Source organism: Mustela putorius, unplaced genomic scaffold (genome assembly GCF_011764305.1).
Source record: "Mustela putorius furo isolate JIRA1106 unplaced genomic scaffold, ASM1176430v1.1 tig00003853_pilon_pilon_pilon, whole genome shotgun sequence".
Lineage (NCBI taxonomy): Eukaryota > Metazoa > Chordata > Mammalia > Carnivora > Mustelidae > Mustela > Mustela putorius.
In genome coordinates this window covers 491,630-516,706 of record NW_025422005.1, presented here as the reverse complement: position 1 = coordinate 516,706, position 25,077 = coordinate 491,630, and the positions used below count along the sequence as shown (strand labels likewise).

The 25,077-nt window shown below is 59.3% G+C and overlaps 1 protein-coding gene across 2 annotated transcripts; it reads right to left on the bottom strand.

Annotated features, from left to right (window-relative positions):
- Positions 1–10: 10 nt before the first annotated feature.
- LOC101674154 (ATPase family AAA domain-containing protein 3) lies at positions 11–23,362 on the bottom strand. Of its 2 annotated transcripts, none has more exons than XM_045063524.1 (16): positions 23,059–23,362; positions 18,194–18,270; positions 17,391–17,492; positions 17,011–17,070; positions 15,487–15,556; positions 15,001–15,166; positions 14,723–14,792; positions 12,310–12,465; positions 11,238–11,294; positions 10,884–11,009; positions 10,542–10,666; positions 10,017–10,068; positions 9,662–9,732; positions 8,770–8,937; positions 7,332–7,440; positions 11–972 (listed from the first exon to the last, which is right to left on the bottom strand). In XM_045063524.1, the coding sequence occupies exons 1-16, from the start codon at positions 23,258–23,260 to the stop codon at positions 808–810; spliced, it is 1,776 nt and encodes a 591-aa protein (XP_044919459.1). In that variant the 5' UTR covers positions 23,261–23,362; the 3' UTR covers positions 11–807. The 2 variants fall into 2 exon arrangements, 1 of the variants encoding a protein (XP_044919459.1); XR_006601608.1 differs by lacking the exon at positions 11–972 and adding an exon at positions 8,050–8,189.
- Positions 23,363–25,077: the final 1,715 nt, after the last annotated feature.

Genomic DNA, 25,077 nt, shown 5'->3' with positions numbered 1-25,077 from the left:
ACACAGGTGATGAGGTATCCTGTCGGGAGTTTTTATTGGATTCTGGATAAAAAGCCCCCAACTCCAATGGATGGAGGGCCACAGATCCTGTGGGCTAGGGCAGCACCCCCAGCACTGGACATCCCTGGCCAGTGGGTCCTGGGGCCTTCCAGGCACCACCACCAGTCGCCGGCAGCTAGTTCTTACCCTCTAGGTGTGTCCCAGTCACACTCCTGAGTCCCTCTCCTGAGATCCCGGGGACAGCAGGTGGGGGGAAGCAGCCCCCAGGCAGCAGCACAGGGGTCTGCTCTGCTCACCCCTCCCCTGCTGGGTGAGACTGGGCAAGGTCGGGCCCCTACCCCTCCCTCAGCCAAGCCCCCTCGGGGGACAGGTGCAGCAGCTACAAGAGCTCAGCCAGCATCTGCGGTCCGGCAGTGGCAGCATGACCCGTCCCTCCCTGGGCTCAGGGACAGTGCCTTCTCCCCAGTCCAGCCCACCCAGCAAGCACCACCGGCTGGAGGAAACGGACTGGCGTACAAAGGAGCCAAGCCTACCACAAAGGTGCTGCACTTGGTCCCAAGCAGAGGCCTTTAAGGCTGTCCTGGCGCCAACCAGGGGAGTATGTAAAGTCACTAAGGTGGGCGGCCGTGCAGGCGCATCACTGCGAGAGCGGAGCCTCTTCACAGCAAAGCTCCCCGCAGGCCCAGGGCACAAAAAACAGAAGCGCCACAGGCCAGCGAGGGGGCAGGTCCATTCCGACACAGAGGGGAGGGCTTCTTCCTGGCAAAGCCATCTGGCCAGTGCGGCTGCCGGGCGTCCAGGCCCAGCTCACTGAGCCTGTGCGCTTGGGAGCGGGGGCTGGTCATCCTTCGGCCTGGCTCCCTCTGCTTTCAGCCACTGCATCTTCTGCTGGTGCTGCTGGATGGCGTCCTGGACCCGGGCATCCATCATGGCCTCCGTGAGGACCCCGTCCTCCGAGGCATACGCCATGGCCTGGCAGGGAAAGACAGCACTGACGCGGGGCACATGGAGGGGCTACCCACAGGGGAAAAGGGTCCCCCAGCCCAGAGTTTCAGCCCCTGGGTGCCACCAGTGACCGGGAACCACCCGCCCTGCAGGACAGGGCCACACCCAGGGATGAGGCGGCCTGGCCCACCGTGAGCTCGCCTCTTGGGAGATTGCCTCAGAACCGGAAGGCCTCCTGGGGGCGGCGGTCAGACTGGGACGCGGAGTCCGTTAAGAGGAGCGCTGGCACGTACCCTCTGCCACAGGTGCGGGCCCATCTCGGGAGGGATGTGGCCCCCCAGCAGGACGCGCACATTCAGCACGCCAGCGGCACAGGCGTGACTCCCCGTGCGTGCAGAGCGACACAGGCGTGACTCCCCGTGCGTGCAGAGCGAGCCCGCGGCCACGGCAGCCACCATCCCTGCAGGGCCCGTGGCCCTGCCCACGTCCCCAGCTGGCACGAGTGCTATGTTCTCGCATCACTGAGTTTCTCAATGACTTTCTAAAAATATCAGGTCTGAGGCCAGCTGTCAAGCAGCAGCTCAGGCCCCCCAGCACAGACCTGGAAGGCCCTCACAGAGAGCAAAGCCACCCTCTGGGCCAGGACACACGTGACAGAACCACCACACACCATTTGGGGAGGCAGGTCCACTCTGACACTGAGGGGAGGGCAGGACCCCTAGGAAGAGAGCTCCCCAGGAGGCCCCAGCAATTCTAGCTCGGTCACAGAGTATCCCACCAGGCCCAGCTGCCCCTGAATGCTGAGCACCCAAAGTAGCTGGAAGCTTCCCTAGTGGGAAGGTAGAGGGAGGAGCCCTTTCCAGAATCCCAGAGCAACTGAGCCGACATGTCTGCCCAAGGGGGCCAGGACCCCCACTGAGGGGTGGCTGGTCTGAGCCATGGGCTTCCAGCTAAATGAGGAAAAGAGGAAACCACTTTACCACGGAGAAACCCGGCGGGCACCTTAACCAGGTCAACATCCCTGTGATGTTGCACGGATGTCACCTGTCCCCTGTCAGGAAGTGACCAGGAGGGCACCTCATCTCTGGGGTCTTCTCCCCAAACCCACAATCTCAGTCTGACTGTGAGAAAAACATCAGTAGGACAGTCTCTGTAACACCTGACCAGCATTCCTCAAAACCGCCAGGGTCATCAGAAACAAAAAAGACATCCGGGAACTGAAACAGCCCCAAGTAGAGATGGCAGCTGAAGATGGGGGACTTTGGAGGGGGCCCTGGGAAAGATCAAGTCTGAGGCGGAGGCCACCATGACGAGGCAAATGTGCCTCACGAGAGGAGTGACAGCACGGTGCGGAGGCTCCTCGCCGTCCTCACCACCGTCCTCCGAGCCTGAAGTGACTAAAACACAGGAAACGTCACTTAAAGAAAAAAGGCGAGCCCTGGACTCAAGGGCTTCGCTGGTGAATTCCGCCCAACACTTAAAACACTGGTCCTTCTCAAAGTGCCAAAAAGCTGGAAAGGAAGGAACATGAATTCGATTCTGAAGCCAGCATAACCTTGACGGTAAAAGCAGACAGAAACCCCACAATGAAATATCAGACCAATTCCCTCCCTGATGTTAATGCAAAAATCTTCAATAAAATACTTGCAAAGCACATTCAGTACCATGTTGAGGGAATCACACCCCATGGCCAGGTGGGATTTACTCCTGGGAAGCACTCATGATGCCCACAGAAAAAACTAACCCCCTGATGCACCACGTTAATAGAACGAAGGACCCAAAACACGTGACCACCTCAACGGCTGCAGAAAACACAGCTGGCAGAACTCTGCACCCTTTCCTGGTAAAAACACTCAAGAAGCTAGGAATGGAGGGAAATTTCCTTAACGTTCTAAAGGTCATTTGTGAAAAACCCACGCAAATATATTACCCAGCGTGAAAGACTGACGGCTTTCCTCTACGGTCAGGAACAAGCCACAGACAGCCACTCTCACCACTTCATGTAACACAGTAGAATTCCTGCCCAGAGCAATTAGGCAAGAAAAAGAAATAAAAGGGATCCAAATTGGAAGGCAAGAAATAAAATTATCTGTTTGAAAATAATATATGCTTATATGTAGTAAACCCTAAAGATTCCCACAAAAGTTAAAACTAATAAACTCGGGGCGCCTGGGTCGCTCAGTGGATTAAGTGTCTGACTCTTGATCTCAGCTCAGGTCTTAATCTCAGGGTTGTGAGTAAAAAATAAAACTAATAAATGAATTCAGCAAATTTGCAGGATACAAGATTAACACACAAAAATCATTTGTGTTTTGTGTCACCTGGCGGGCTCGGTCAGTTAAGCATCTGCCTTTGGCTCAGGTCATGATCCCAGGGTGTTGGGATCGAGTCCCATGTTGGGCTCCCTGCTCAGCAGGGACTCTGCTTCTCCCTCTCCCATGCCCCTCCCCCTGCCACTCATGTACTCGCTCTTGCTCCTGCTCATTCTCTCAAACAAATAAAATCTTAAAAAAAAAAAAAAAAAAAAAAAAAAAGAATCACACCTAACCGTAAGACCTCAAATTACAAAGCTACTAAAAGAAAACAGGGGAAGGATTTAGTGGTAACTTCTTGGCTCTGACACTGAAAGTCCAGGTGACAAACAAAACTAACAAATTGGACTGTGTCAAAATTAAAACCTTTTGGGGGCGCCTGGGTGGCTCAGTGGGTGAAGCCTCTGCCTTCAGCTCAGGTCATGGTCTCAGGGTCCTGGGATCGAGCCCCGCATCGGGCTCTCTGTTCACTGGGGAGCCTGCTTCCCTCTGTCTTCCTGTTTCTATCTCTACTTGTGGTCTTTCTCTCTGTCAAAAAAAAAAAAAAAAAAAAAAAAATCAAAACCTTCTGTGCATCAAAATCCTTAAAAAAAGAACAAAGGCGGGGGGGTGCCCAGCTGGCTGCCAGTGGAGCATGTGACTCCCCTGACCTCTGGCCGGTGAGTTTGAGCCCCGTGTTGGGTGTAGGCATTACTCAAAAATCTTAAATCCTCTGTGCATCAAAGGACATTATCAACCAAATAAAGGAGTAAAAAAGCAACTCATTGAAGGGCAGGAAATATCTGTAAATCACATAACCTAATAAATGGTTAGTATCCACAATACATAAAGAACTCAACTAAAAACAACCTGATTCAAAAATGGGCAAAGGACATGAACAGACATCTCTCCAGGAAAACGGATACATGGCCAGGAAGCACACAAGATGCCCACATCACAACCATCAGGGAAATGCAATCCAAGCGACCATGAGCGGTCACCTCACATCCGCTAGGACGCCGACAGCTACTATCCAACAACAGAAAATAACTTGAGTGTTGATGAGCCAGAAACCAGCTGTGCGCACATCTGGTGTGCATACAGTGAAACCACTGTAGGAAACCGCACAGCAGCTCCTCAAACATGAAAGATAGTATTCTGCTTTAAAGATTTTATTTATTTATTTGATACACAGAGATCACAGGCAGAGACACGCAGAGAGGGAGAAGCAGGCTCCCCGCCGAGCAGAGAGTCCAATACGAGGCTCGATCTCAGGACCCTGAGATCATGACCTGAGCTGAAGGCAGAGGCTTCACCCACTGAGCCCCTGGGCGCCCTGGAAGACGGTATTATCACACGATCCAGTAATCTCCCTTCTGGGTGCGTACTCAAAGGAATGAAGAATGGGGTTTCAGAGATACTGGGACACCCGAAGTTAACAGGGGCATTATTCACAACAGCCACCCAAATGTCCTTGTCAGTGGATAAATGGATTCGCAAAATGAAATATATCCACAAGGAATTACAATTCTGTCTTTAAAAGGAAAGAAATGCTGGCACGTGGTACCACACAGATGGACCTTAAGGACACGATGTTGAGTGAAGCCAGTCACCAAAGGACGAACGCTGCCGGTTCAGCTCACACGCACCGTCTAGCGGAGTCCCCTTCACAGGAAGTGGAAGGGCGGGTGCCAGGACATGGGGAGGGGCAGGAGGGTTAGCATTTCACAGGACGGCACTGTAGCTTGGGAAGATGGACATGTCCTGGGGACAGATGGCTGTGACTGCCACACAACAGTGTGAATGTGCTTAATGCCACTAAGCTGTGGGCCTAAAAATGGTTAAAAATGGTAAACTTTGCTTGAAGAGTAATAGTAATGACACAGCGAATTGCCACCACGGAGAGCTAAGAGACAGCACGGACTCCGTCGTGAAGCCGCCATGCAGCTTCCCGCCACGCAGGGAACAAATGCCTGGGCCCCCACCCTGCAGTCCAGCCCAGGAGGGGCAGGAAGGCCAGTGCAAGCCCAGCACCTCCGGGCACCTGAGGGTACAGACAGAAGACCGCACTCCTCCAGGGGGAGGGGGGGCACCGACGCGCTCTGGTCCCTCCTGTCTGCACCTCACACTCCTCTCCCACAGGCACGACTGCACTGACCGACAGGCCTCAGGCTGGGCCATCTGGTCAGTGAAGGGATACCCCCGGTGGAGGGACAGACCCTCCAGGGAGAACACCCCACGGGCTGCGGGGGTCTAGTCACTGTCTCCCGCACGAAGGCCGTGTCTGACAATCACTAGCTCTCCATCCACCTGGCCTGTGGCAGACCTGTCACCTGGTCTGGGCACGTGACATATGATGTGGACAGAAAGGAGGTGTGCTGGTTCTCGGTGGAAACATCAAGAACCAGGGCATGGTTTGCTGTCAGGGACTGAATGTGCCCCCACATTCATAGCGTGAAGCCCTGACTCCCCAGTGCGGCTGTTGGAGCCGACAAGGAAGACGTAGCCAGCAGAGAAGGTCGGGAGAGTGGGGGCCGGTCCCGTAGAACTAGTGTCCTTACGCGTTACAGCTCCGTTTCTGCCACACGAGGAGGACAAAGCCAGAAAATCACCAACCGAAAGGCAGGAAGGGCCCCCCATCAGAACCCCGTGCTGGCCCCTGATCTGGGACTTCCTGCCTTCAAACCTTAGAAAACGAATGTCTGTGTTCGGGTGGCCTAGGCCGTGGCACTGTCAGGACAGCCCCAGCCGACACCCGCGATCCTTTGTTCTGCTGCTTACAGAAACGGAGCCGCCCTCGTGAGGCCTGGGTCCCGAGTTAAGGATAACCCAGAGCCACCCAGCTGGTCCACACTGGCACGTTGTTCAGCCTCTGCAGCCGCTGGAGCGGCGCAGCCAGCTCCAGCCAGGGTCTCACTCTAACCCGGTCCCCTGCTCCGGCCAGGGTCTCGTTCTAACCCGGTCCCCTGCTCCGGCCAGGGTCTCACTCTAACCCGGTCCCCTGCTCCGGCCAGGGTCTCACTCTAACCCAGTCCCCGGGGTACCCAAGCTACAACGCTCCAGTCAGAGTAGACGCCTCACTAACAAACACATGCTCACTTAGAAGCACCGTGGAATTTCTAGTGATTGGACAACAGGCAGCCTTGGAAGATCTGGGCGCAGGTCCCACAGAGGTAGTGACTCCGACACAAAGTCAAGGTCTGGCCATAGACGGGAGCCACTCAGCAGCCCCCACCTGACAGGGCTTTTCTCTCCTCAGCAATAACCGACCTGCAAATGCTTCCTGGATGCCTGTGCCCAGGGCTCCTGGGGGACAACTGGCTCCCCTCCCTGGGGGTTGGGGGGACCCTGTGGACACTGCCGGAGGAAAACAGTAGGCGTTGGGAATGACAAGAACCACTCTGGGCCGTGTGCCCTGGGTCACAACACAAGGATAAAGTCAGCCTGACTCATGTGTTCTACGCTACCCTCAAGGCCCCCCGGCAAAGCCGACCGTGCACAAAGCAGACAGCCCTCCGGACCGGTGGTCTACACCCGGCAAAGACCTGGGAAGGAGACGCCTGACCCCTCATCAGACCAGGTTCACTTCTTGGTTCCTCGTCTCATCTGCCCTCCGAGGAGTCTGCAGACAGCTCACGGGACACTCCATGGGGCCCTGTGGACCCCTATCCCTCACCAACTACAGAAGCGCCTGCCCCAAATGTGCTAGGCTCCTGCTAGGGACAGAGTCTCCAGTGGTACCTGAGACATCAAGCATGGGCCTGTGGGACCTTGATGCCTATATGACACTTGGTTCATTTCCAGGAAACCCCACATGATTTCAGAGCCCTATCTGACCTGCAACAAAACCACCATGACAAGGACGTAGACCATAACATGCAGTCAGTGACCCCTCTCCACGCCCTCCTGCAGTGGGGGCAGAAGCAGGTGGCGGCCACAAAGTAGGACAGGGCATGTCATCTGTGCACAGAAAATCCTTCAACAGAAACACCCTGGGCGGGTGTGGGGGTAGGGGCCAGCACTGTCTCCCTTCGAATGCCTCATCACTCCCACGCGGTCAAGCTCACACCCGTAGGCCCCACGTCCCCAGCTCACCTGCCAAGCCACAGCAAGCTGCGAGATCTCCCGGCCCGACATGCCCTCCGTCAGCTGTGCGATCTCCGAACACTTCTTCCCGTAGTCAAACTGAGCGAGCTTCAGGCGCCTGTGAAGGAGAAATTCCTGTACGATGTCCTGGAACCCAAGGAACCCAAGACCAGAGCAGAGATCTAGGAGGGCCCCTTGGCTCCCACATGAAAGGACTGGGCTATCTGCCAGGGGCAGGAACCTGTACTAGAAACCCCCACATCCGAACGCCCCAACTTCTAAAGAGCCAAACTCTGCCTTAATGTCTGCTCTTGATTCCAGGGCTACCAGTTCTGCCCTTCTGGCCCCACTAGGAACCTCTCTTCCTTCGGGAGCCCAGGTGCCTGCACAGGGGCTTGTGGGGACAGCAGTGCGGGAGGCGCGCTGCGGCGGCTGCGGGGCTGGTTGGGATGAGCACGAGCGGAGGTGGTGACCTCACGCCCGGCTCCACCACCAGACCAGGGGGCAGGGACCACGTCCTTCTCGGACCACCCCGCTGCCCGGAGGGCACAGCCGCTGAAACCCAGTCAGGGGTGAGCTGCTGGCAAGTGTGGAATCAGACAGAGGAAGGCGGACACTTCAGGTTCGAGCGAGGTTCACTCCGGTCAATCACATGCCGAGCCCTCTTTCCAATCAGGTCCAGCTAAAGAGGAAGTCACTCATGGGAAAAGAGAGCTCAGAAACTCACACCGCAACCAGTGTCTGGACTGCAGTCAGGCTAGAAAGGGCCACCGGGAGGCTGGGCGGTACTGGCGCCGGCCAGGCGCGAGGGAGCAGAACGCAAGGGCTCAGGCCGCAGAGGGACAGCACAGGCAGGCAAAGCCCGTCCTAGAACAGAAGACGGCTCTCGCCACCACCAGTGACAGGAGGGATTCAGGTCAGCGCTGCTGCGAGGTCTGGCTCCCCGGAGACGGTTAAAAATAGAGCAGCCTTTCCTATGTGGAGCGCTCCGGACGGAGCGGCGAGCGAGGCAGGCCCAGACAGAATGTGGAGGCTCCCCCACTGCCAGGTGACTTTTGCAGAACAGGGGCCTTGGTGAGTGCCGGCGAGGGGCCCCGGGCTCCCCAGCGTCCGGCTGAGCAGCAAACAAGGGTGAGTCCACCCCCGAGATCGCCGCGACCGCCTCAGGGGGAACCAAGCCCAGCTGAGGCCTGGCAACCCCCCTCACAGGCCCTGACTGCAGCCAGGATCCCTCAAGAGCCCCGGACTGTTACAAGACTTCACGCAGCAGAAGAGCACAGAGATGCTGGTCTGTGAGGACGGGGCACGGAGTCCAACGCGGGGGCCAGCCGGTGAGCACAGCTGACCCCCACGTGCAACCCCAGGGTTAGGACTGGGGTGCAGCACCCGGGCGTGGAGCTGGAGGTCGCGGAGGGCCCTGCTGCACTCGAGCCATCTGGATACTTACTGCCTTCCCTCTGTGGCCGGCTTCAGAATGTGCTTGTGGAAATACAGCCTCACCAGGCGCTCCCGCTCCTCTCGCTGCGGCAGGCCGAAGTGGACCATCTCGTCAATGCGGTCGTTCACGGCCCAGTCAAACTGCTCAGGTTGGTTGCTGGCCAGGACCAGCATGAACCTGAAGCCAGCAGACAGTGGGGGCTAGGGAGCTGGTTGACCCGGTGCTTGCCCCCAGGGTAGGGAGCGCCTTAAACCCACACAGGACAATCTTCTAGGAGAATCTATTCGGCAGCCTTTTAACCCAAAACCCAGCAATGCCCAGCACTGCCTTTGCCCCCCACCCATCCGTCAAACACTTCTCTGCTGACCGACGGCCCGGCCTGATGGGGCGGCCACTTAAGCTTCGCCGTGCGGAGGAACAGGGACCCCACGGCTGGAGACTGACCTCAGCCCCGCACCAGCCTGAGCCGCAGGGTCCGCGGTTCAGCCAGTTCAGCAGAAGGGCCAGACACCAGGGAGGTCTGAGCAGGGGCGAGAGTCTCTGAAGGCAGGAGCCGCGCCAGACAAGGGGGACGCGTATGACCGGGTGGCCCCACAGCCGACCGGAGGGCGAGGTGCCCCCTGGTGACCAGTGGGCCCCCTCAACAACACAGGAGAGCAAGCGTAGGGGATTCGGAAGGAGCGAGCCCCTTCCCACAGCAACCTATGCCCCAGGGCAGCTGGCCGTAGGCTGACCACCTGGGCAGCCTGCTGAGGAGGGCAACCAGCAATGTCAAGTGCGGCGACTGTGGGCGAGGACTGGCACCTGGCTCTGAGAGCCCCTGCACCCTGACCGGCCCGGCCCCGCAGTAGGAGCCTCAGTTTCCCCATGAAGCGGCTGTGCGCCGGCAGACGGCCCTCACTTGCTGCTGTGCTGTCCCGTCCGGTGCAGGAAGGCGTTCAGGGTGGCCCTGAGGTCCTCGCTGATCCTCTCCTGGAGAGAAAGTCCTGCTGTCGCGGGGAGGCCGCCACGTGGAGACAAACGGAGGCCCCGCTCCAGCCCTCCGGGAGCCCCGCACTCAACACTTCAGAAGTTGCTAAAGACGCCACAGGACCAACTCCTGCTTTTTGACCATATTTATGAAGAAAGTGCGGCTGAGGAGTGGGTTGGGGTCAGACTTCAACCCGAGCAAACACGGCCAACGGACACCACTCCTGACTGCGCACCTACGGCTGGCCGGGCCCAGCAGGCCAGATGGAAGCTTCCAGAATACTCACAGTTGCTCGCTTCCTGAGAAAAGCATCCGCTTCATCCACGAAGAGCAAAAGGCTGAGGGGGAAGGACGGATGAGAAGTGGTGAGGGCCGCCCAGCGGAGCACGCTCCAGCAGAACTCCGCTTCAGGAACCCGATGCGCCTGCGACCTCAGCAGTGGCTGGGGACCCCGGGCCTGACAGGGGCACGCCCAGTGCTGCAGGGAAGCGACTGGCTTGTGCCAGACACCCTAACGTGGCACAAGTACTGGGGCCGGCAGCTTCCCATCTTCCACGGGTTAAAACTCAGAAGCACCAAGAGGCTCCTGTGCAGAGCACGAGCCGCTGGTCTGCTCTCAGGGTGGGTTTCTCCCTCAGACTCCCGCCCCCAGAGTATTCCAGCTCTGTGCACAACCAGAGACAGGCTGCAGGGAAAGTCGCTGACCACCCCCACCGCTGACCCCCTCCCAGCGGGCGCTCCGGGGCTGCCGGGAAACCAGGCCAGGCAAGCACATGCACACGCGGGGCCATCCCAGAGGGGCCCGGCTCACCCTCGCCGGCTGGTATTGGCCCAGTCGAAGACCTTGTGCATGGCAGTCACGCCGTCCCGCCCCATGGGGGCCACATCCCCGCCTGTCATGATGGCATAGTCCATGCCCGAGTGCAGCGCGAGTTTCTAGGCGAGAAAGGGGCCGGGGGGGGGGGGGGAGGACAAAACCTGTTTACTCTCCTCCCCTTCGAAGCCCACACGCACTGAGCTCAGCCCCTGCCACCAGGTACGGCTAGGAGGCCGCTTGCCTCGAAAGCTGAGCCCTGCACCGCCCGTCCCTGAAAGCCAAAGCAGCAGCCGCTGCCCACAGCGCCCCATGCACCTGTACGGCGCATGCCCTCACCTTGGCAAACAGGGTCTTGCCAGTCCCGGGGGGCCCGTACACCAGAATGTTCCTGTACAGGCTGTGGTTCTTCCTGGTGTTCCTCGTTGCTATGGCAATGTCCCGCACACGGGCCTCCAGGCTGGGCTGCCAGGGGACACGACAGGTTGGAGCGTACTCGGCTGCCATTGTGCGCCTCCTGAGCACCCGTACCAGCCCCAAAGCCGGCTCATCCCAGGCATTCAGGAAGGAAAAGCTCATCCCACTCACTTCAGGAAGGAAAAGCAGCCCCAGCCTGTAGGAGAGCTCTATCGGCAGAAGGGTGCCTCCCACCCCGAAGCCCATCACAGCCCTGAGATGGGCAGCACCACTTACACTGAGGACGACGCCCTCCAGTGCATCCTGAGGCTTACTGAGGAGCCGCCTGCTTACCTGTGGGTGGGGGGCGGGGAACACAAAACACAGGGACAGTAAACTCATCAGCAGAGCCCACAACACAACAGGCACGGAGCGCCGGGAGCAGCCTGACCGCCACACAGAAACCGCCGTGGAGCACACTCCAGGCCACACGTGCCTGGGCCCTGCTCCCACTCTGGAAGGGTGGCCTATGAGCTGCGGGTACTACTGGGCTAAGCCACTTACAGAGAGCGCCAGCAAGTACGCGGCACGGAACCCGACAGAGGGCTTGATCCCATGACAAGGAGATCCCGAGCTTCGGTGAAATCAAGAGCCAAATGCTCAGCCAAAGGAGCCACCCAGGAGCCCCTTCAAATTCTTTACTGATTTTGGGGTGCCTGGGGGCACTCAATGAAGCGTCTGCCTTTGGCTTGGCTCATGATCCCAGGGTACTGGGATCGAGCCCCTCGTTGAGCTTCCTGCTCAGTAGGGAGCCTGCTTCTCCCTGTGCTCCTAATACCCCCGCCCCAGCTCATGCACTCTCTTCCTCAAATAAAATCTTAAAAAAATAAAGAAAAAAGATTCTTCATGGATCCTAACTTTCTCAGTTACCCACAGTGATCACTATGGAGATCTAGCCACAGCCCGTGGGAGGATATGCCACAGAACGACATCAAGCGGGTAGGAGGCCTGGCTCCCCTGGAGGAAGGGAGCTCACAGTGTGCGAGTGCCAGCCACTTCTCTCAGGACGATGGCACACAGGAGCCCCAGGACTTTGTAAACAACCCAAAATCCGCCCAGGGACAATCACACCAACAGATCCCCAGAGGTGACCGAGTGGATATGGTGAGGGTCTCCCCAGTGCGGACGTGACAGGCTCCCAGAACAGCGCCAAGAAGGAAAAAGCCACAGTCAAATCCAACGTGCTGGAGAGAACAGACGGTATTTAGGTAATGAGGGGAAATGAAGACACACATTCACAACCCAGCTGAAATGCCAGAAAGAACTGGGCAGGACACGCGACCGCAGTGAGAAACGGGCCCGCACGTACCTGCACAGGGTGCCTCAGGGCCTCGAGTACGGTGATACGAGACGTCTCCCTCACCAGGGACGGCTTCCCCAGCCGGGCCTCAATGTACCGTCCGGCAACAGATGTGGCGTTCTTGGCAGAATAGACTCCGACGGCCAGCAGTGTCAGCCCAGCCACCTGGAGTGGGGGATGGGAGGGCGGGCAGAGCCCGCCCATCCCGCACCGAGCCGTCAGCAGTTGGCACTGTGCCCTCTGCTCACCCCATCCCAGCAAGGCGATGCAAGGGTCCCACAGCAGCATCCCAGCTGATGCTGAGTTTCCCATGAGCACAGCTATTTCCAGATGGGCAAAGTATCAAAAAGCTTATCATGAACACCCTTTCCAAGAAAGCTACTGCAGGATGCACTCCAGTGGGACTAGGGAAGCTTCCAGGTGACAGTCCCAGCTGTGGAGAGACAGAGACCCCAAGGCTCACGGGAGATAGACCAAATGCTGTGGTGGGAGCACAATCACGGGACACGGGACCAAGAGCTACAAGAGGTTCTTGGAAAGCATGCCGACACCTGGAAATAAAACGGAAATGTCTTCCTTACAGGGCAAACAGCCTTGCTACTGCAGGAGGAAGCAAGGTTCCAGGAGACCAGGTGGGAACTACAATGATAGGAACAAGGGTCCAAGAGGCCTGTGGCAGGGTGGCTGGGACGGGGCCGGCCTCAAGGCAGCCAGCAGCTCGTGCATACAGCAACCTCCCACGCTGCCTGGTGTCCTCCAGCAACCACCCCCGGGTGCGTCTCCCCGACTTGCTGGGAAGGTACACGCTGGACCCGTGAGCAGCTGATCCAACAAGGACAGCCAAGGGGCGTTTCCTGCTCCGCCTGTCCTGGGCCCAATTCCCTGCCGAGGAGCTCTGTCGGGGGCAGGGCCCGGACTGACTGCCACCCCACCACGCAGCCCTGGTCAAGCTTCCAGACTGAAGATGAACATTAGAGATTCAAAGGCAAACACAGATGTTTAGAACAGCTGGAAAGATCTGAGTGCATGGGGTGCTGAGACCATAGGAGTAGTCAGAATGCCCTTAATTCATCTTAAAACACTCCAGGGAGAGGGGTTGGTGGTACCTGGGTGGCTTGGTTGGTAGAGAGTCTGCCCTGGGCTCAGGTCGTGACCTCAGGGTCCTGGGATCGAGTCCCGCATCTGGCCCTCTGCTCAGCAGGGAGACTGCCTCTCCCTCTTCTTCTGCCCCTCCCCTCCCCTACTCTGCACTCTCTCCCTCAAATAAAAAAATCACATCTTTTTTTAAAATTTTGCCTATTTATTTGACACAGGAGACCACACACAAGCCGAGGGAACAGGAGAGGGAAAAGCAGGATCCCTGCTGAGCAGGAGCCCGACATGGGGCTCAATCCCAGGAACCTGGGATCCTGACCTGAGCTGAAGGCAGAGGATTAATGACTGAGCCACCCCAGTGTCCCTAAATAAATCAAATCTTAGGGGGGAAAAAAGGCAGCAACCTCACTAGCTGCAGGTTTCCTGAACTGGCGTCCTGCCCTCCCTGGACAGTCCACCCCCACTCTCCTTGAGGCACAGCCTGACCTCCCCCACTGCCCTTCACCGTCTCCAGAACAAGGCTAGAACTACGTCCAAAGCAGGGCGCTTGCAGGAAGGGCTTGGGACGCCAGAACGCCGTGAACACGGGTGCCCAGGGACACTCCTGGTTAGCCAGGCTACTTGTTAGGGCCTTACTACCACGGAGCAGGTGCCAAGTCACATCGTGTGGCCCAGAGCAGTGCCTGGCGCAAGGCCGACAGCAGAAGGCCTTGCGGAGTTGGGGGTTCTTTGGGAACCTGCCCTGGCTGACGCCCACCCCACTGCCCTGAGTGCTGACCAGCCGCATGGGATGGGGCACAGACCACAGGGCCTGAGGACAAGTGCCTGGAGTCCTACGGCCTCACTGGCTGCCCTCCGCTTCCCACTAGAGGGTGGGGGCCCTCACAGGAGCATGGTTTAGAGGGGTTCACAGCCACATCTCCGGTGCCCCTGGAGCTCGAGCTGGGCCCCACCCTTGAGGCTGCCAGGCAGATTTCCAGTTACACTTTCCAAAGGGCAGCGCTTCTAAGGAAGTGGTAAACTAGAGCTCTGGCTTCAGATCTGGCTTCTAGATCTTCCCACATCTTGCAGCCCAACGGTTAAAAAGCCTAACCCCAACGCCAACAGCGAACTGCTGGCTGTGCCCCACCCCCCGGGACTGTACCACGTCCTGTGTGCACGGAAGGGGCTGGAGGGAAGGGCAGCAGCAAAGGCTTAGACCTTGGCCCTGCCCGGCCTCCCCCAGTCGGGCGCCAGGCCCGTTGCGCGGCTGGCAGGAGGCAGGGCCGCAACCCAGCAGTGACTGTGACACAGGCCAGAAGCAGAAAGACGTGGCAGGGGTGTTTACCGTGGCTGTCACTTTGTCCCAGTCTGTCACAAAGGCACGGAATCCTTCACCAAACAGGGCGCCTGCTGTCCTGCAGAGGAAGCAGCTATGTGACAAGGGATCTAGGCCCCAGGCTGGAGAAAAGAGCACGGGCGATGAAGGTCAGCCCTGAAGGTCAGCACACGGTTAAACCTGCTGAGCGCCTGCCTCCCACCAATGTACCAACCGAGGGCCTCCTGGCCCAGGTGAAAGGCCAGATGACATCGGCCACAGGGCTCTGCCAGGCGCCTGTGACGCACCTGATAGACTCCAGGATGGTCTGGCGGTGCTCAGCAGCTTTCAGGCGGATCTGCTCACGAATAATGTCTGCATTCTCCCGCTCGGCCTTGGCCCGGGCCCGGGCCTCTGCCTCCACACGAAGCATATCGTTCTTGTGCCGCAGTTCCATCTCCCGTTCCACAGTGGCTGCCCAGGGAAAGGGCAGGGAGAGGGTGTTCAGCCCACAGCCCCCTAATCCTCCCAGTGCGGCCCAGGCAACCCTCCTCCCGGGAGGGAGGCGACGCCGGTCAGATGCTGGGGGAATGCCTGGCTTGCCTAGCTTCTACTATGCGGTCCCAACCAGAGAACGGAGAGCCCCTAGGAGGCCCTATCCAGAGTCTTGAGATGTTGCTTGGGGATCCAAGTGCCTGAAGCAACATACGTCTGTGCTTACAGGCTGCTTTCCCCAGCAGCCGTTCTCCAGCCTAGGGCAGCTCCGAGGACAGCCCCCACAAGCCCAGCTCTACCTCGCCGCATGGCCTCCTGCTTCTGCACCGACTCTTCCTGCTTCCGTAAATTCTCCTCATTGAGAAGTTGCTGAGAAGAAGCCACAGGGAAAAGGGAAAACTTTCAAAATTAGGAACTGATCTGGGGCGCCTGGGTAGCTCAATCGGTGGAGCTGGTTTTGGCTCAGGTCATGATCTCAGGGTGACGGGATGGAGCCCTGCCTGGGGCTCTGTGCTCAGCAAGGGTCTGCCTGTCTTTCTCCTCCTCCCTCTGCCTCCCTACCCCTGCTCAGGCACTCTCTCTCATGAAAATAAGTAACTAAAACCTTAAATAATATGTTAAAAATGATCAGGAATCAATCTAAGAGCTGAGCTGCCTCCGCCTGTGGGGACACTTACGCTGCCCCAGGGTCTGCAAGCCTCTCTGGGAATGACGGCCCAGGGCCTACACACTCCACAGCCCTCGGAGGCAGGTCTGAACCCCACGTAGGACATGTGCACCTGTGCATGGCGGGTGGGGTGGTGCAGGAGCCCTTGCTTCTAGCACAAGTCTGCCACAGGACAGGCCTCTGGGCACCCGAGGCCAGACAAACATCTGTCCTCAGAACACTGTCTTTCCCCGTGAAATTTACTTTTAGGGGGAAAAAAATTTTTTTTTTTTAAGATTTTATTTATTTATTTAACGAGAGACAGCAAGAGAGAAACACAAGCAGGGGGAGTGGGAGAGGGAGCAGCAGGCTTCCCACAGAGCAGGGAGCCCGGTGCGGGCTCGATCCCAGAACCCTGGGACCATGACCTGAGCCGAAGGCAGACGCTTAATGACTGCGCCCCCCAGGCGCCCCCACAAGTGCCTCCTTCATCTCCATCACCCAACCCCCAACCTCTCTTCAAGGACCCTCAGTTTCCCCGTCATTAGGAGTCTTTTATGGTTTGTTTCCTTCCCTTCTTGTTCTTCACCCGTCCCCGAAGTGCATCTGTTTTGTTTCTTAAATTCCACATACGAAGGGCGCCTGGGCGGCTCAGTGGGTTAAAGCCTCTGTCTTCGGCTCAGGTCATGATCCCAGGGTCCTGGGATCGAGCCCCGCATCGGGCTCTCTGCTCAGCGGGGAGCCTGCTTCCTCCTCTCTGCCTGCTTGTGATCTCTGTCAAATAACTAAATAAAATCTTAAAAAAAAAAAATTCCACATACGAATGAAATCAGGTTGTCTTGCTCTGACTGACTTTTTTTTGCCTAACATTACATACCCTAGCTCCAACCAAACCGTAGCAAATGGGAAGATTTCATTCTTTTTGAAGGCTGAGTCTTCTTGTGACGCCCGAACAGGTACCAGCATTTGGAAACCACCCCTACCATGCCCTTGTCATAGCCGGGTTCCCAGGTTCTCACCCAGAAGAACCTCACCACAGCCAGAGCCTGGAGGCCCATGTCTCCTGTGTCTGTGTCCCTGGGACCCAGCACTTACTGCTGGTAAAACAGCACCGAATTCCGGCCCACTGGCTGCCCCAGAAGACGCCGTGCCCTCGGCACAGACGGAGGCGGCTCACCTGCTGCTTCAGCTGGTCCTCGTAGCGCTGCCGGGCCAGCTTGTCTTGGTACTGGGCCCTCTAGGGAGGGAGAGGGCGGCGTGAATACGGCTCAGCCGGAAAAGCTGGTGGACGGCCTGAAACCAACATCTGAATCCAGACTTTCCTGGGTCCTCGGATAAGCCCCCACCCCTACCTGCTATGAGCAAGCACACACGCTTGGGATGCATGTGCTCCCCGTCACGCTCAGCACGGGCGGATCCGTGGGCTTTCAGTGTTTGCACACGGTCTTCCCAGAGCCTCGATGGGCGACAGACCCAGACTGAATGTGGGGACCATGGCGTGCCCCAGCAGCGCCCCACCCCGGTCACCCTGTGGCTGTGTGGCCCTGCGGTCCTTACGGCCTGGTGCTGCCGCGTCTCCTCGCTCAGAGTCTTCCTCCTCTCTTCTGCCTGCACACGGATCTGCTCACTCTTCAGCTGCTCCACGGCGGCCTCGTACTCCTACAGAATGTTCCAGCGGCTGCAAGCCCAGAGCTGCTGGGACCTCCCTCTCAGGATTCTGAGCTCAGGGCTCACTGCCTCAACAGCCCTCTCCTGTGTGGGCTCCAAAGGGGCTGGACTGGAGCCGGAGAGGCGCCCAGAAAACACCGCCTGGACAGGCACCCCGCACGCCCATCGGCTCCCAGCCGCGCGAGCACCGCGGGCCCAGGACCACGCAGCCCCACAGGTAGTGAAGTGCCAGGAGAACGGATAGGGCCGGGCCCCCGAGAAGCAAGGGCGGCCAGGAGACCTGCTTCCCCACACTGTTTCCATGGCTTACGTCCCATGCTCACTTCCGGACTATGCTTTGCAGCAGCCAACGGTGCAGGCCAGCGCCTGCGCCTTTCCTACGCTTGCTGCGTGCTCAGCATAAAGGTCCCGCCGAAAGCAGACAGACCAGGTGAGAACGTGCCTTGGAGAGACCAGAGGGTCCTCCCCACGGCAGCCCTTCCGGGTGGGGCTCCTGCAAGCATTCGGGCGACAAACCCAGCGCGCCGTTGGCCTCTTCCTGTTTCCCTCTCAAGCACAAGCACAGAGGCAAATCCAAGCAGGAGATGCCTGAGGAACCAGCCCAGGGCCCACTGCCCACATGCACTTTCTCCTTCCAGGCCTCCCTGCCCACGGGGTGAGGCTTCCTCCACGGCAGCACGCCCACTGCTCACCTTGAGCTTGGACTGCTGCTCCAGCTGCAGAGTCTGCTCCTGCATCTGTGCCAGACTCAGGGCCTCCTTGGCGTGTCCTGGGGGGGAGAGGGACAGAGTGGGTGTCAGGACGCTGGCGCACCAGGCAAGCATCCCAGTGTGCAGGGCGGAGGGCTTTCAGGGAGACCACAGCTCACCCCGACTGCAACGCGCCTGTGCCCACCCTCACTCCCGCGATCTTGCTTGGCGACTCCCCCACTCCAAGGCCACTGCCTCTTCTCATCCGCTGTGTCCGCTCCCCCCTCCACAGAAAGCCCTGCGTGTGAGACCTCGCACCCCCTCCAGCTGTCGCGTCCCGGAGGGCTATTAGAAAGGCTGCCCCCCGCGAGCTGAGAGCCGGGTCAACGGGACAGTCCTATCCCGGTCAAATAAAAAAGCAGCCTGCGGCCAGAGGATCTTATTTTTCATGGTAGGTAGTTTCTCTTAGGTCTCCAATACCTATCATCATCAACCCCACACCAGACACACGTGCGGAGCACCATCAACAGGACATAAACCGTTAAGTCACAAACACGCCAATGCGCAGAGTAAAGGCTCTTCACAGACCTCGTGAACACATACGTTATCAACGTCTTCCGTGTGCATGTCTTTTCTTAAGATTCTATTTATTTGTCAACAGAGAGAGAGAGCGCGCGTGCGCCCAAGCAGGGGGAGCAGCAGGCAGCCCAAGGCGGGACTCAATCCCAAGATCCTGGGATCATGACCTGAGCCTTCCAGGCATCCCTTCCCTGTGTATTTTATTCATAAGGTGCAATCCATATCCATCAATATTGGGTCTTCTGGAAAAAAACTACGTTCTGATCCTCTCCTAACCAAAAAGCCCATGCACCTGGCTTCTCAAATATTTCGGTGAGGACACAATTCTCCCATACGTTAAGACTTCACTATAAATAACGTTCTACTTGGGGCGCCTGGGTGGCTCAGTGGGTTAAAGCCTCTGCCTTCGGCTCAGGTCATGATCTCAGGGTCCTGGGATCGAGCCCCGCATCGGGCTCTCTGCTCAGCAGGGAGCCTGCATCCCCCTCTGTCTGCCTCTCTGTCTGCTTGTGATTTCTGCCTATCAAATAAATAATAAATAAAATCTTAAAAAAAAAAAAAAGTTCTACTATATGACAGCACAGAAAGTGACTGGGAACCCCTGGGAACCCAGCTCCCTGACAAAACAACGCGCCTGGTTCTCTCCCTTTGTGAACCAAGCATCTCCCCTTCCAGCCCGGACCCACAATCTAGTTTTTGAAGCCTTCGAAGTATGTCGCAGACCCCAGTGCCATCACCCCAACCCGCAGCGAGCGCGTCAGAGCTACAGCGACTTCTGCTCCCAGGCTGCCAGCGCCCGCACAGGTGGCCATGGGTGCGGCGGAAGCTGCCACGTTTGGAGGGTCCTCTAGGGCAGGGCGGGAGGCGAGGACACACTGCCTGCGCCTGGGAAGGACCTTCTGAGCCGGCCCAGATCAGGCTGCCACAGCCTCTCCCCCTGCCCTGCAAGGCTCTTCCCTGGGGGTCTGGTGATCAGAGCCACAGGATCCTGGGGGACCCGCCCCTGAGGAGAGGCAGCACAAAGGCACCAGGCTCCTGTATCCTGCACCACTGGGAGTCCACAAAGCCAAGCCTTGAACAGACCGCAGGAGACCCTTTAACATAAACATCTGAGCAGGAGTGCGAGAGAGCACAGCCGTGCTCACCCTGGTGTAGCAGACAGGGACGCGGGCGCCTCAGGCCAACAACGCGGAGACCGGGTCCCAGCTGCCCTTTTCACCCAACCTTCGGCACAACCTTCGGCCAGCCAGGCTCACCTCACCTGCATACGGGGCAATCAGAGATCCCTCCGCCACTGCCTCTCGAGAGAGGGAAAGGAGAGAGCAGGTACCTCAGCGCAGGGCCCAGCGCAGGGCCTGGCACACGCCCGGCTCATCCCCGGCTCCGACCTCACACTACCAAGGACCATTCAAAACCTGAGACCATCCTGTGAAAGGAGCTGCATCTTCCAAAGCGTCCCCGCAGCGCCTCCTACGGGCAAGGGGCTCTTTTATACACCCACTTTCCTGCAGCCGACAGGGACTGGACCACTCCGATCTCAACGCCAAATGTGCTTCTCTGGCCTCCACGGAAGGCCTAGAGACCTAGGGGACAAGGGAGCATCAGGCTGGGCCCAAAGGACAGAGCAGGTGGTCATACTACAAGGAGCTGCTGACGGCATCATGGTTTCCTTGGAGACAGCAGGGAGGTCAACAAACAGGCTCGGCCCAACCAGGAAGGCACCACAGCCTGTGAGATGCAAGTACCAAAAAGACTGGTTTTGGAGTTGGGGCGCCTGGGCGGCTCAGTGGATTAAAGCCTCTGCCTTCGGCTCAGGTCATGATCTCAGGGTCCTGGGATCGAGCCCCGCATCAGGCTCTCTGCTCAGCGGGGAACCTGCTTCCTCCTGTCTCTCTGCCTGCCTCTCTGCCTACTTGTGATCTCTGTCTGTCAAATAGATAAATAAAATCTTAAAAAAAAAAAAAAAAGATTTTATCTACTTATTTGACAGACAGAAATCACAAGTAGGCAGAAAGACAGAGAGAGAGGGAAGCAGGCTCCCCGCAGAGCAGAGAGCCCGATGCAGGGCTCGATCCCAGGACACTAAGATCATGACCTGAGCTGAAAGCAGAGGCTTTAACCCACTGAGCCACCCAGGCGCCCCTGGAGAGCAGCTACTGAGCAGAGACGCAAGAGGCACCTTGGAAAGAATGGCTTGGGGACAGAAAAGAGTGGTACGCTAGAGCAAAAACCTCTCCCACTGACCAGCAGTTAGGCCAGGAAAGCTCACAGGAACAGAATGAAGTACAGAGATGCCTGACTGGCTCAGTGGGAGAAGCATGTGACTCTTGAGCTTGGGGTTTTAAATTTGAACCCGAAGTTGGGTGTAGACATGACTTAAAAAGTTAAAAGGGGGGGGGCGCCTGGGTGGTTCAGTATGTTGGGGCCTCTGCCTTCAGCTCAGGTCATGATCCCAGGGTCCCAGGATTGAGCCCCACACTGGGCTCTCTGCTCCGTGGGGAGTCTGCTTCTCCCTCTTCCTCTGCTGCTCTCCCTGCTTGTGGTCTCTTGCTCTGTCGAATAAATGAATCGTATCTTAAAAAAAACAACACCACTGGATGTAGAGACTGAGGGGGACCATACCTCCTCTACAGTGTTCCCTGGGGGCTCAGCTGGAGAATATTCTGGGGGAGGAGCTCTCGGGCAGCTGGTACCCGAGACGTGGCAGCTGTTCAGAGGCACGATCAGATGAGGAAGAGAGGCCCCTGACCTGCCTCCCCTCAGGCACACTCAAGGCTATTCACAAAGGCCCCTATAACTGCAAGGGTCTGGGGACAGTACGATTCAGCTTCCCTAAGTGGGAAAACTCTGAAATTCTCTGCAGCACTGAGTGGATAAAATGTCACAAGAGCTGGGGCAGAAAGGTGCCCCCCCACAAGGTGTTAACAAGAAACTAGATCACGTGTCAAACTCTGTGATCATCCGAGGAGCCCTGATGCCCAGCCCCCCCTAGAACTGAAATTATCCAGGCAGGCCTCAGGAGACAGGCCCAAATATCCAAATGTTTTTAATGTCCCCAGGGGACCTGAGAGCCAGGCATCCTTGCACCAGCATGTTCTTGCAGTCCCCTGGGGAAGGGCCAGGCCTCTCCGTCCTTAAACAGAGAGAGTCTCCCTTACACCAGTTCAGAACACGGCTCCTTGATACAGCCTCCTGCGAAAAACGGGCATCTCTGCTCAAGCAATAATCTGAGAACTGTATTCTTTCCATCGGTATTTACTCTGTGCCTTTTACATCCCGGGTTCTCAAGCGCTCCGACTACGTCCTAGGACAAGTCATTAAGCTAACAGGAGAAAAGAAAATTGGGAGGACAGGACAGAGGCTTAGCGAAGGTCCCGCCGACGACTGCGCCGTGAGGGCCCTGAGGCAGGAAGGCTACCAGGAGGGACCGGGCCATGCTGACCTGCGTGCACTACAGACGCCTCCCATCTGAACGCTCATGCTTTCCAGTAACAAGCACAAACCTGCTTTATTTTCCACGAAACCAATGGCCCTCATCCGTCCTTCCCTGCCCAAGCGGAGGCCTGTCACCCGCACCACACTCCGACCGGATCTGGCCAAGGCTCTGGCCACGTGGAGGCAGCAGCAGGCGCGAGGAGCTCCCCTCCGCGACAGTCCCTGAAGCCCGACTCCAGCCCCGGCAGCTGCTGCCTGTGGCCTCTGGCGGTCCGAGCCGCACCAGCTTCCTCACTGGGGGCCGCCCGGGAGGCGCCCGCGCTGCTGGCACCCCCGGCGTCCCCGCACGCACGGTGGCTCCGGCCAGGCTGACTCCCGTGGGCCGGGTTCCTCGCCGGGCAGGTGGGACTGCAGCCAGCCGCCCCGCACGCGGACGGCCAGGGGGCCCAGTGCGCCCCAGGACCGGCCATGCCCGGGGGCTCGGTGCACCGGCCCTCCGCGGAAGAGCCCCGAGCTCCCCGGGCCCCCCCCCAGCCGGCCCCGAGCTCCCCGGGTCCCCACCCCAGCCGGCCCCGAGCTCCCCGGGCCCCCCCCCCAGCCGGCCCCCGAGCTCCCCGGGCCCCCCCCCAGCCGGCCCCCCCCCTCTCCCCGGGCCCCCACCCAGCCGGCCCCGAGCTCCCCGGGCGCCCCCCCCCAGCCGGCCCCACCCCAGCCGGCCCCGAGCTCCCCGGGCCCCCACGCCAGCCGGGACCCCCCCAGCCGGCCCCGAGCTCCCCGGGCCCCCCACGCCAGCCGGGCCCCCCCCCAGCCGGCCCCCCACCCCAGCCGGGCCCCACCCTCGCCGCCGCACTCACGCGAATGCTCCAGCTCTCGCGCCGCCTTGGCCGCGCGCTCCAGGCCCGTGGGGTCAAAGTTACTCCATTTGTCCTTGGGCGCCTGCCGATCCCCCGCGCCGCGGTCCCCGCCGCCCTCCGCCCCAGGCTGAGCGGGCGGCAGAGACAGCGGCGGCCCCGCGCCTTCGCCCTTGGGGCCCTTGATGCCGAAGAGCCACGACATGGCGCGAGACCGCCACGCGCCGCCGCCCCCGCCGGGAGCCGAAGCCGAGCTGAAGCGCGGGAGCCGAGCAGCCTCCACGCGCCCGAGCCGGCGGTCAGAGGTCCCGCGCAGGCGCAACAACTCCTCTTCCTCCCAGGCGACGGAAGCGCATTAGGGACACGACCGTCCGGCCTTCGGATTGGCCGGTGGTGACGTGACGCCACCGACGTCCTCGCCGGGACTGCCTGAACTCGCTCCGGGGGCGGGCCGTCGAGGGGCGGGCCGAAGCGCCTAGTTACGGGGACCGATCAGGGACAAAATCGACGGGTTGGGTGCGCGTGCGCCCTGGTTCACGTCGGTTCCCGGTCCGGCGTCGGTTCTGTGTCCGCGCGCGGTGGGCTCCCGCAGAGTCCCGACGAGGCGGGCGGAGGTGCGGGTGCCGGCGAGCCGAGGCGGGGCCCTTGGTACGCGAGGCCCCGAAGCCAGGGCGGTCGGCCCCGACGGAGGGAGCGGCCGCCGGAGGAGAGCCTGCCGAGAGAGGCTGACCCGCGAGGGGGGATCCACCCGGCCGGGCGCGGGGATGCCGGGGCCCCCGGAGGCTGGAGGCCACGCTCGGTGGGCCTGGGCGCTCGCGCACAGACGCTCGGAGGAGGCCCGCGGTCCCTGCCAGTGTCCGGCAGCCTCAGGACGCTCACGCGCCGGCCGGAGGTCGAGCTCTCCTCGGCCTCCTCCCAGGGATGTCCGCAGACGCCAGCGGTCCCTGCTCGTGCGCTCCGGCTCCCAACGCGAGGGAGGCCGACGCCACCCCGGAAGTGTGCAGACGCAGAGCAGCCCACCCCGCTCCCCCCACCTTGCTGGAGGAGGGGTCCTGGCTGGGGGGCACCTGCAAGGGCCACGTGCCTGGTTCCCGGACACAGGGCCTGGCCGGCCGGCCTCGGGCGGAGGGAGAGAAGGCTGGGCGCAGCCAGCATCGCTCTAGAACCCGCAGTGCCCGGAGCTAGCAAAGTTCGCTTCTGGGGCCAGCATCCAAGTTGCCCCTTTACTCTTTCCTTGATGGAATTGGTCGAGTTCCCAGAATTATATGGCGTTGTCCCCACTACACTGAAAACAGCGTTAAGCCTGAATGAAAAGGGGGGGGGGGTCACAGATAATTCTGTGATCTTTCATGCTCAGGAGAAAGCCGGATGAGTTTCCAGCCAGATGCCACCCCCTCCCCCACACCAGTGGCCATCCAGGTTTTCATGGATCAGCCACAAACTAGACCTCCCAAAGCACACACACCCCCACCCCGCCCCCGCCCCGCAGGGCTCAGCCGGATCAAGAAGAGGAAATGCTGACCCCTTTTCTGTTCTTTCTCTCCAGCTTCCAAAAGGACCTGCTGGTTCTGATGTTGCTCACAGTCGCCCAAACCCATATACAGACAGACTCCAATCCTGCCAAAACAGAGGCTGTCCGGCCAGCCCTCCCAGCACTGAGCCCCCAAAATAGGGCCCGGGGCTGCTGATCCCCATTCTCGCCACCAAAGCAGGGCTCCCAGATCACAGGGCTCCTGCAGCTCTTCCGTAGGCTTCCAGAGGGTCAGAAGAGGGCATGAGGGGCCATAGTGCTGAGCCCTCAGATGTGCTGCCGTGGGTTCAGGTCTGGAGAGTGACTCAGGACTAAGCCCAGAGCTCACTCGCCTCCACTCTGTCTTGCCTGAGCAGTTGCCTACTCAGATGCCCTGGCTGGCTTTTTTCTCCCCCTGCAGATCCACCTTACAGAAGGTCTGCACAGCCAGGACATCCCCACGGGCACCCGGCGTGGGGGGCTCCTTAGCACAGGCCCCCACCCTGCTGGCA